Source organism: Mus musculus, chromosome 15 (assembly GCF_000001635.26).
Source record: "Mus musculus strain C57BL/6J chromosome 15, GRCm38.p6 C57BL/6J".
Taxonomy (NCBI): domain Eukaryota; kingdom Metazoa; phylum Chordata; class Mammalia; order Rodentia; family Muridae; genus Mus; species Mus musculus.
The window spans coordinates 8,268,972-8,280,351 of record NC_000081.6 but is presented as its reverse complement, the minus strand read 5'-3'; the positions used below and the strand labels follow the sequence as shown (position 1 = coordinate 8,280,351).

Below are 11,380 nucleotides of genomic sequence, written 5' to 3'. Positions count from 1 at the left end.
GGGACAGACTGTGTCAACCCTTTGTCTCTGACTGTGGACTTGGACTGACGTTAGGACAGAATTTGTCAGTGATGGTTAAGGAAAACAACTTGGCGATGCTTCCCCCCCCCCCCGCCCCCCGTGGACGGGCCTGCTCCCCTGTGCGCACCCCTGGCCACTCAGACCTGGCAGTGCTGGCAGAGCTCCAAGACCAGCCGCGGGGCCAGACTGGGGACTTCTGACTTCAGTGGCCAGAGGCCAACTGGCGGTCCTGGCAGCCAGCTGTGCTGGCGCACAACCCGTCGGTCCCAGCGCCATGGGAAAAACCACGGCCAGTGGGGCATGAGGTTTCCCCCGGGACGCCCACCCCACCACTGCCATGCACTTCGCCACCCACTGAACAGGCAAAAAAAGAAAGAAAGAAAGAAAGAAAGAAAGAAAGAAAGAAAGAAAGAAAGAAAGGAAGGAAGGAAGGAAGGAAGGAAGGAAGGAAGAAGAGAGAGAGAGAGAGAGAGAGAGAGAAAGAAAGAAAGAAAGAAAGAAAGAAAGAAAGAAAGAAAGAAAGAAAGAAAGAAAGAGGGATGAGACCCGCAGGGCCCCCACGCCACCCCACCTGGCTCCCTAGAGCAGCTGCGATGCCTGCCGCAGCTAGGGAGGAGCCGACAAGAGTCGCCGCCTCCCACGCCTTTCTCCCCCTCCCCAAGTGTCTGCCTACCCCCCCAGGGCCCCGCTAGTTCCTCCCGCTCCCAGGAGCTCGTGCCCTGAGCTGACCTCCCCCACCCTGACCCCAAGCCCTGCCTCCGCAGGATGGACGAACAAAAAGAAGAGGAGGACACTGTGAGAGTGGCCGGCCCTTTCCCCCTTCCTCTGCATCCTGTCTCTTGTTAACAGAAAAAGTGCTTTCACTTTGAGATATCAGTGGCCCGGTACAGCCAGCTGTGAGAGCTGCATTCCCTTCCCTGCCCCACGTGTTTTCTCTTCTAGGGTGGCTCTGCCCTGAGCTGCCGACAGTGAGTCTGTTCCAAGCTCCAGTGAGCGAGGCATCCACCCACTTGGGGCTTCTCCTGTCCAAGGTAAGGAGCACCTGCAAGTCTAACCGCCAGGCTCTGATGGGGGTCTTGTCTTTGTGGGGCTAAAAAGAGCCCCAACAATCTGACCAAGGTAATAGGAAGTTACAGAAGTTAGAAGAAGGACAGGGTAAGTTGGTAAGAAAGTTAGCATAAGTCGATAAAGTGCAGAGGAGGAGAAACGAAGGAAGGTCTGCAAAGAAGTGAGCTAAGAGCAAAGCTTCAGCAGACTCAGGAGAGATGGATGACAGTGGCAAATAGAGAGGTTAACAGTGAGAAGAGGTGGAAATAGAGATGAAGGAGATTAGAGAGGTTTGAGATGAGAGAGATACCCTGAATGAGAAATATTTAGAAGAGGAACCAGTAAGTAAGAGACAGGCAAAAAGAAGAGTTGAAGAAACATGAGGCTGACAAAGACAGAGACCAGAGTCAGAATCAGAGATGTGCTATGAGACAGAAAGATAAACCAGGGTAGAGGTGAACTATGAGAAAAGATGAGTGACAGGATATGGACGTGATAATTAGATAACATCCAAAGGAATAAGAAAAAATGCTGGCCACAATAGTCAGAGAAACTAGAGAACTTAGATAGTACCTGACAACTACAGAAAGCTTTTGGCTAAAGATCAATGTGTTTACTGTAAAGAAAAAAGGCACTGGGTGAGAGACTGCCCCAACAAAAAGAAGAGGAGCCCCCCTCATGACCAAACCCTTCCACCTGTTTGTGGCTAAAAGTGAAGAGATAGCAAAAGGGATGCTAACACAGAAGCTGAGTCCTTGGAAGAGGCCAGTGGTCTACCTGTTGAAGCAGCTAGAAAAGTGATTGTGTTTCATATTCCCCCACCGACCAGTTCAAAACAAGCTAGAAAGGTTTCTGGGCACTTCGGTCTTTTGCAGATTGTGGATTCCAGGTTTTGCTGAATTAAAGAGATAAACAGCCTTTAGAAATAAAGAACAACAGGCCTTGGATGCCATTAAGACTGCCCTAATGTCGTCCCCAGCTTTGGGCCTCCTAGATGTGACTGAGAACAAAGGTATTGCCAAAGAGGTTCTTACTCAGAGATTGGGACGCTAGAAGAGACCTATGGCATACTTCTAAAAAATTAGACCTTGTGGCTGTAAGATGGCCTGCTTGTCTGCACATAGTGGCTTCTGGTCAAGGACGCAGATAAATTGACTCTGGGACAAAACTTGGCACATGCCCTAGAAAGTGTGGTCTGTCAGCCCCCCTGACCGATGGCTGACTAAGGCTCAGGTGACTCATTACAAGACTCTGTTGTTCAATTCTGATAGAGTCACTTTTGCCTCCCAAGTCTGAACTCAGCTACCCTGCTCCCAGACCCAGACTTTCAGCAGGTTCTTGCTGAGACACATAGGTGACATGGAGATCTGATGGACCAGTTACTGGAGGGTGCAGATGTTACCTGGTTCACAGACTGGCAGCAGAGCCCAAGTTTGCCTACACAACAAAGGACTTATCTCTTATTTCCAAAGATTCCAGTCACCAGTTCAACAAAAAATAAGAGACTGTGATACACTTCCAGGGAAAGAAAATCCTGCCACAAAGACTCTTGTGTGCGCCTGACTCGCCAGCAAGAACGATACCACAACAGGATCCTTCTGCATATGTTTATTGGGAGAGCTTGATTGCAGAGGCGAAGAGGAGACCCCAAGCCCAGAACTGGTGCTGCTTATATAGGCCTAGGAGAGGCGTGTCTCACACCCGGATTGGTTATGCATGGGTTATGCTTACCACTTCATTTGCATGTTTCACATCTGATTGGTTAACTTGTCTCTCATCTGATTGGTTAACTTGTCTCTCATCTGATTGGTTAATTCTCAAAACCTCATCTTGGCAAAAAAACTTTACTGCCTATGTATGCATGGTGGCCAGCGGTAGCCAGTGCCACCCTGCAATGGCACATGTGGCTTCCCATAAAAGACAAGCAGAAGCTGTGCTCAAACAGATGCATCAGTGGACTCATTTAGGGGTAAGCAAGCTCATCCAGACATTCCCCAAGCCTAAGTAAAATGTACCAGGCTTAAAACACCTTGTGGAACAGGTGCTGCACAAGTGTGTGCCCTACCAAAGAGTCAATGTCTGCCACACTATAACTAGGGAAAAGACACTAAAAAGACAGACCTGGTGTCGACTGGAAAATAGACTTTACTGAAAAAAATATGTGTATGAATACCTTCTGGTTTTTGTGAACATTCTCAAGATGGATAAAAGCTTTTCCCTGTAAAAATAAGACTGCTCAGATAGTCATCAAGAAGATTACTGAAAAAAATTTTTCCAAGATTCGGAGTGCCAAAAGCAATAGTGTCAGATAACGGACATGCCTTTGTTGCCCAGGTAAGTCAGGGCATGGCCAAGTATTTAGAGGTCAGATGAAAATTACATTGTGTGTACAGACCTCAGAACTCAGGACAAATAGAAAGAATGAATAGAACCCTAAAAGAGACCTTGACAAAATTAACCATGGAGACTGGCACAGACTTGGTGCTCTTCCCCTTGCCCTATTTAGAACTGGAAATACTCCCTCTTGATTGAGTCTTACTCTTTTTGAGATCATTTATGGGGCTCCCATGCCCATAACTGTCTTAAATGATGTGTTTAAACCTACATGTTGTTATAATAATGATCTGTATGCTAAGTTAAAAGACTTACAGGTGGTACGGAAAAAAGTCTGGTCACAACTGGCTACAGCGAACGAGCCAGGTACCCCAAAGACATCTCACCAGTTCCAGCCAGAGATCTGATCTACGTGCACCTACATCATGCCCAGACCCTCAAGCCTCACTAGAAGGGTCCCTGCTTAGTCCTGTTTACTGTCCCTTCTTATTCTGTTTTTGTTCCCATGTTAAAGATAGAGTAAATGCAGTACAGCTTATGGTCCTCCAGCGTCAATACCAACCTATAGTTAAGATAGAAGAAGAATATGATTTCTATTCTCTACATAGAGATATAGACTTCTAAAATTCTAAGATTAGAATTATTCAGTAAAAGAAGAGGGGAATGAAAGAAAGATGAAATTTTAAGACCTGTAAGTCATATAAAGTACTCAGAAATTCCTGGCTGTTTGTGAGCCTAGAGGCTGCCTGGGGCTGAGAACAAAGAAAAACAAACCCGGGCATGCCCCATAGTTAAAACATTCCTGAGAACAGCTTGACCATAAAGATAAAGAGGAATGTGAGGACATAACAGGGCTATTTGAACTGAGTCAACAGAACTCTGACACCCTGACCTGCATGTATTCTTTTGCTGATGTTTGAATAAGCCAATAGTGTGTCGCTATGCTGAATTCCCCACGCCTAAGCCCTTTACCCCATAAAAACCCCTAGCTTTCGAGCCTCGGGTCGAATCCACTGTCTCCTGTGTGAGATAAGTTTTGACCCGGAGCTCCGCCATTAAACTGCCTCATGTGTTTGCAGCAAGAAGGATTCTCATGTTTCTTTGGGTGTGGTCTCTCTCCCGAGAGAGACTAGAGTGGGGGTCCCCGAAAGGGGGTCTTACACTTCTACATATGGTGAGTCAGGTTTCTGGTACCATTTATTGAAAAGGCTGGTTTGTTTGATTTGGTTTTTTTTTTTTTTTCCTAACAATGTATATTTTTTAAACCTTTGTCAAAACTCAGGAGGCTGTGGCTAAGTGGGACATTCTGCTCCTTTCCTCTACCCCAGCGGCCCATGTGTTCATTTTTGTGACTGTAGCACTCTGGTCTTGTTATGTCTCTGTAGTGAAGAGATCAGGGTGACACCTCTTTCTCTTTCTCCTCAGGATTGCTTGGCTTATTTTGGGTTCTTTAAGATCTTAAATGCAAATGAATGTTTACATTTTTTTTCTATTCTTAAGAAAAATGTCAAAATTTTGATGAGGATTGCATTGAATTTCTGGGTCACTTTCAGTAATATATAGTTGATTTCAGTCCTCAGCTCTGGAAAAGAAAAAAGAAAGAAAGTCAACGAGCATTTTGCCAGGCGTGCCACCACGTGGTGGCACGTGGTGGCCTTTAATCCCAGCACTTGGGAGGCAGAGGCAGGTGGACTTCTGAGTTCAAAGCCAGCCTGGTCTATAAAGTGAGTTCCAGGATAACCAGGGCTATACATAGAAACCCTGTCTTGAAAACCCAAAACAAAAAAACAAACAAAAAAAGATTGCCTTGCCACAAATTAGAATCACCTGAATAGGTAGCCTTACCTGTCTTGATTGATGGGGAAGACCCACCTGGACGGCAGACCGCACCTTCCATTAGCAGCCCAGGTAAAGGCAGTGTGGCAGAAGGGGGATGGTCTCCATTTGCAATGGTGTGGCCTTCCTCTCCCCTGGAGTTGATTCGCCCTGCTGCTGCCACTGCTCATTCACTAACAGCAGAACCACTGTTCCTAGGCTTCCATCCTGGAAAAATGGACCAGTGGCTCTCAGGGAGACTTCCTGGCCTCAGGCGCCAAAACCGATTTCTGAGGCATCTTGCCTTGTGCACTGAGTAGCTACTGGTGATCACCCTCACCCTGTACGAACAGCTATGATGTGACTACTGACTGCTGAGGAATTCAGCCTCAAGGACCAACCATCTACCAGGCTCTCAGCATCTCTGCTATGATTTAGCTGTAAGTTACCATTTTAAATCTGAACTAACAAATTCACACAGGTGTGTGTGTGTGCGCATGTGCCTCTGTGTGTGTGTGTGTGTGTGTGTGTGTGTGTGCTTGTATTCATCCCATTAACTCTCTTCTTCTAGATCCTAATACAAATAATTTGGCCATTTCCAGAATAGTCTGCCAATTTTGTCAATGCGGTGTCTTCCCATCTAGTAGTTTCTTCACATTCTTTCTTCAGTGTTTTAAAGTTTTCAGTGTTAGGTCTCTCACCTAGGTATATTTTAAGCTGTTATGAATGTGTGGTTGTTTTTTTTTTTTTTTTTTTTTTTTTCTGTTTCTTAAGGAGCAAGTTCATTACCGATACTTTGAAAAACACACTGGTTTTCTTTTCTTTTTGCCATGTATGGTACTGGGGCCTGGAGTCTTAGCACTTGGGATGTAAAAGCAGATGAGAGTTCAAGGCCTGCCTTGGCTGTATGCTAGCCTGTCTGAGGCTGGTTGTGGTGTGGCATGTCTTTAGTCCCAGTACTCAGAGGCTGAGGCAGGAGGATCTCTGTGAGTTTAGAGCCAGCCTGCTCTACATGGCAAGCTCTCGGACATTTAGCAGTGGGGTGGGGATGTTGGGGGGTGCATAGCCTGACTCAAAAAATAATTAAAAAGGGAAAAACAGGAAAGAAAGTGGGTTGGTTGGTTTTGTCAACTCAAGACAAACCTAGACACATGTGGGGAAAGGAATTGTCTCCATCAGGCTGGCCTGTAGGGAAATCTGTGGAGAGTTTTCTTGATTGATGGTTACTGTGGGAGGGCCCAGCTCACTGTGGGTGAGCAGAGCAGATGGTCCGGGATTGTATATGAAGGTTGGGAGTTATGAGGAGCAAGCTAGTAGGCAGCGTTCCCCCATACTCTCTGCTTTACTTCTGGCCTCCGGCGGCCCCGAGTTCCACCCTGACTTCCCTTTATGACCAGCTGGAAGTGGTGACGTAAACTCTAGCCTTTCCTCCCTGGGCTGCTCTTGGTCAGTGCCTTTGCCCCGATAGAAACCTAACTAGCACTCAAGAGATACAGGTAAGTTCATGTCCTGCTACTCGGCTCAAAGTGTTCACCAGAGCTTGTCTTCTGCTGGAGTCTTGAGGGTGTTTTTGATTTGGGGTCATGTCCAACGCAAACAGGGAATATTTGACTGTATTAGTCAGGGTTCTCTAGAGTCACAGAACTTCTGGGTAGTCTCTGTATAGTAAGGGAATTTGTTGATGACTTACAGTCAGCAGCAGCTGTAAATGCAAGTCCAAGGATCTAGCAGTTGCTCAGTCCCACAAGGCCCTTTCCTACTTGAAGCCTTTTTCCTTTTACCTTACTGCTACAGTGAAGACTGAGAACAGCAACTGCTTTGTTTTCCCCATTTAATGTCATTGTTGGCTCTAATTTTGTCATGCACGGCTTTTTTTTTTTAAGATTTATTTATTTTATGTATGTGAGTACACTGTTGCTGTCTAAAGACACACCAGAAGAGGGCGCCAGATCCCATTGCAAATGGTTGGTGAGGCTCCATGTGGTTGCTGGGAATTGAACTCAGGACCTCAGGACTCAGAGCTCTTAACCACTGAGCCATTTCTCCAGCCCCACCCTTTATTATTTTGAGTTGTGTTTCTTCTAGTTTCTTCAGGGCTTTAAAAATGTTTTATATTTTAAAACTCGTGTGTGTGTGTGTGTGTAAGCCAGAGGACAGCTTGTGGAAGTCAACTCTCCTTTCACTATTTAAGTCCTGGGAACCAAACTCAGGTTGTCAGGTTTGGTGGCAAGTGTCCTGCCCACTGAGCCAAGCAGACAGCCCTTCTTCCAGAGCTTTAAGGTATGTCATTGTATTTGAGATCTCTAATTTCCTAATGCAATCACCTACAACTATAAATTTCTTTTCTGGAAACTTTCAGTGGATGCCACAGGTTAGGGTATGTGTATTTTCATTTTCATTTGACTCAAAGAATTGTTTTGTTTCTTGATTTCTTGAAAGACTTGGTCACTATTCAAATTGTGTTGCTTCCTCTCCATGAGTTTGTGCTTTTTAGGGTTTCTCTGGGTATTTATTTGTAGTCTTTTCCCATTTCAACTGGGTAAGATAGAATCATTTCCATTTTCCTGTATTTGTTGAGACGTGCCTTGTGTCCTAATGTCGTCTATTCTGGATAAAGTCACACGAGCTCTGTTTTGTTGCTGGGAAGACCTGTCAGTGGTGACAGGATTACCAAAGTCACCAGCTACTACTGTAGTAACGTTAATCTCTGGATGGATGTCCAGTTGCATATGTCTTTACCGTGTTCTCAGCCTTTAGTTAACAGTTAAGGTGGGAGGAGGGCAGTAAGGAGGTGTGGATTAAGTATTGACACGGGTGAACCAGCTGAAGGAGAAAGACAGCCATGTTGGGGCCCAGAGATGACAGGGAGTGGTAAGCTATGGAAGGTTGAGCGAGTGAAAGGAAACAGGGATGAGGAAGCTGGGAAGGTGCAGGAAGAAGGGGTTTTCCATGAACTGTGGCTGACAGTGGAACGAGGTGTAGAAAGAAACACAGCCCAAGACCCAACCTGCAATCAAAAGCAGAGTCATCACGAGTCACACGTGCCAGAGTGAGAGGTACAAGGTCAGACCCTGGCGAGGTGAGGTGACTGCTCAGCCAGCCAGCTGAGCTGGGAGCTACCGTCCTCCGATCCCTCTGGCCTGACCTGGGATTAATCTTATCACTACCACCCCCCAAAAATGGAGGGGGTGGGGAAACAGAAACATTTTAGTGTTTCTTTACAGTTTTATTCTGTGGTGCTGGGGATCACAGCCAGTGCCTTGCACACAGTAGGCAGACACGACATCCTCATCTTATGAAAACTGGAAGCATGCACCTCTAAGAGACTGTAAGAGTAAAACTGGTTGGTTCTGTCTCTAGGTTAAATGATACTCTGTAGTTGAATAACATGGAAAGCCTCTAATACCACAGAGGTAGGGGCAGGGATAGTTCAGAGCCTTCTCGGATAACACCACTCCAAATGACAAGGGTTTTAGTCATTTCTCTGAAAATGACCACCAAAACTAACATGCCTCAACCCTGTGATTTTCCCAGGGTTAAGATGATCACTGTAGGAGTGAGGTGGCTCTGCAGGGAGAAGGTGCTTGCTGCTTAGCCTGATGGCTCAAAGTGAAGCCCTGGGACCTACATGCCAGAAGACCAATCCGTGCAAGCTGTTTTGTAACCTCACACAGGAGCTACAGTATGCCCAAGCACACACAATAAACACAAGATTAGTGAGGAATAACCAGGATTCCCACACTCTCACCTGACTTCCCCCAAACCTACCAGGCCAGACAGAGCACAGGACAATCTGGCCTGGATGCAAATCCAGGGTCGTTATGAAAGGACTGGTTCCTGTCACTCCTCGGCCAGAGCCTGCTCCGATCAACTGCAGGATTTTAAACTGAGCTAGAAAGTAGAGACTGACTTCCTCCTTCCAACAGGAGGGTCCCTGGTAAGGAGTTTCTGGAAACACAGACTGTGGGCAAGGAAGTAGCAGATACAATTTTTATTTGAAGTAATTTAAATGTTGTGAAAACCTGGCTTGACAAGTATTTAAAATGAATCAGATATGCAAAACGTAATACTTTTTCTCTAGTTAAACAACCTTTCTCATAAAGGCAACATTACTGATTCATGTTTACTTTCCATCTTGGAATGAATGGTTAACCCAGAGAAGCCTATGGCTGCAGGATATAAATTCTTTCATTATTTCGCAGTCTTAGACCCACAGAACTCTGAGGGCCACAACAGTGAGACTCTGGCCAGTGCTGGGAAAGAGAATGTCATGCAGGTCCTACTGGTCCAAGGCCCAGTGCACAGACAGGTTCTTATCCTCCACGCTGGCCACCATGTCTTCAACAGCTTTCCAATCAAGTTTGCTCAGGATGCTGCCTGTGCTCTCAGACACGCTGTCCATGCCACCCGCCAAAAGAGGGGGCTCGGGCTCTTCCTCGTCAGCTGGCGACATGTCCTGTGGGATTGGAGAAGCAGCTGTGGTCCATCAAAGAGGTACAGGGCATGTGGGAACGTGGGTGCACTGGCAGGAGCTGTCACATGACACACATGTGGGCATCAGATCTGATGGGCAGATCAACATGGGGTTTGATCTGTATTCTGTACTTTCTTTTTAGTTATAACAATGTAAGTTGGGGAGAATTGTGAGAGTGAAATGCTAGCCTATCTGCTGAATACTGATAGACTGAAGCCCTAGGAGCTGGCCATAGCAGGTTAGGCATGCCTATAATTCTAGCACTCCAAAATGGAGGCCGGAGGATCACAGGTTCAAGCATAACCCAACTTTCTATCGTGTTTGACGCTTGTCTGCACTTCTCAAAGTGGGTTGTGGGGTAGCAACCCAGGGTGAGAGAGCACTCAGCGGTAGGAGTGCTCACTGCTCGGTATGAAGAGCTGTGCTTAGACCTTAGTACCCACGGAGAACACACATGTGGCTGCTGGCACCCGGATGAACATGGGGACTTGCTAGCCTGCCAATGTAGCACAGAGACACTGAGCTCCAGGTTCAGTAACCAATGTCTCAAGGAGCTAGATTAAGGGTCTGTGCCATGTGTGCACGTACACACCACACACTCAGATCCAAACTGAGCAGAAAAAAGGAGGGAAACGGAAAGACTCCATGGAATGGTGAAGTCAGACACAGAGGGTTTAGAAACCCAGATAAGACAATAAGATACTTATTTTGGGAAAGGCACTAGAAAATGTTGGAAATTTATCACTGGGCTGAAAGAAAATGGAAAAGCAAGCAACCCCCAACAGAGGCCGTGAGCTCCTGCCTCAAGCAGAATAAGCATGTATACACACAAAGACGACTGCGGGGCGCAGAGCCGCCGTTACCTGTAGGAGGGACTCGGGCCTGCCGTGAAGAATCCTGTGGATTTCCGAGGGCAGCGTCCAGGGACTCACCACCATCTCTTCCCTCTCATCCTCTCTGCACGCCTGCTGCACTGGAGGACCCACGCCAGCAGCCCCACGGCTTCTCAGAGGCTTCTGGCTCTGACAGGGAGGCTGGGAGCCTGTCGAGGGAAACGGTACACCCAGAGCTAGCTGACTGACTGACCTGCCAGCCAAGGCCCAGGTCTGGAGGGGACTCCGACACCCAATTCTCACCACCTCTTTTGATTTGAAAGTAATGGTGATTTCAACTCTAGAGCAACAACAGCTAGTGAGTAGACCTTTTCTCAAAACAATGAGAGGCAGGGGGATGGGGGGTGAAGGCACCAGGTGGAGAGTCAACTTCTAACCATTAGGGTGGGCTGCTCTCAAGACAGAAACAAAGGGAATGTGGGCAGCCAGGCCATTCCTTTGTGCTCAGGATAGGAATCCGAGATCAGCATAGGCTGTAAACACCATGCAATCCCACCCCATGTCTGCCATAGTTAACTTGTTATCTAGGCGTCGTAAGATGCCATGTTCGGTGCGATAAACATAATTACTGACATCCGGGAAGATGATATAAACCAGTGATGCTCAACTTTCTTAGTGCTGTAACCCCAACCATAAAATTATCTTGTTATTTCATAACTGTAATTTTGCTACTGTTATGAATTTTTTGATGTAAGGTCTTAGGCAACACCTGTGAGGGGTCATGCTCCCTAGCCTGAGAACTGCGGATATCCACAGTGACTCCATAGACCATGAGACAATAGCTGTCTTTCATCCT

General features: G+C 46.7%; 1 protein-coding gene and 1 long non-coding RNA gene across 17 annotated transcripts in view; one reads left to right on the top strand and one right to left on the bottom strand.

Moving 5' to 3' along the window:
• The first annotated feature begins 507 nt into the window (after positions 1 to 507).
• Positions 508 to 9,218, top strand: Gm52208. The gene is made up of 3 exons (XR_003951626.1): positions 508 to 1,052; positions 5,437 to 5,657; positions 8,752 to 9,218. It is a non-coding gene; the product is annotated as a predicted gene, 52208 (long non-coding RNA).
• Positions 9,194 to 11,380, bottom strand: part of Cplane1 (ciliogenesis and planar polarity effector 1) — a 102,134-nt gene continuing 99,947 nt past the window's right edge. For 14 of the 16 annotated variants that reach the window (XM_030248797.1, XM_006520001.3, XM_006520002.3 and 11 more), the window contains 2 exons: positions 10,555 to 10,733; positions 9,412 to 9,673 (listed from right to left, as the gene is read on the bottom strand). In XM_030248797.1, the coding sequence (XP_030104657.1) occupies positions 9,497 to 9,673; positions 10,555 to 10,733 (356 nt within the window). In that variant the 3' untranslated portion in view covers positions 9,412 to 9,496. Of the gene's footprint in view, positions 9,674 to 10,554; positions 10,734 to 11,380 lie in introns of all 16 variants that reach the window. The other 2 variants (XM_011245335.2, NM_001162906.1) reach the window with 1 other exon arrangement.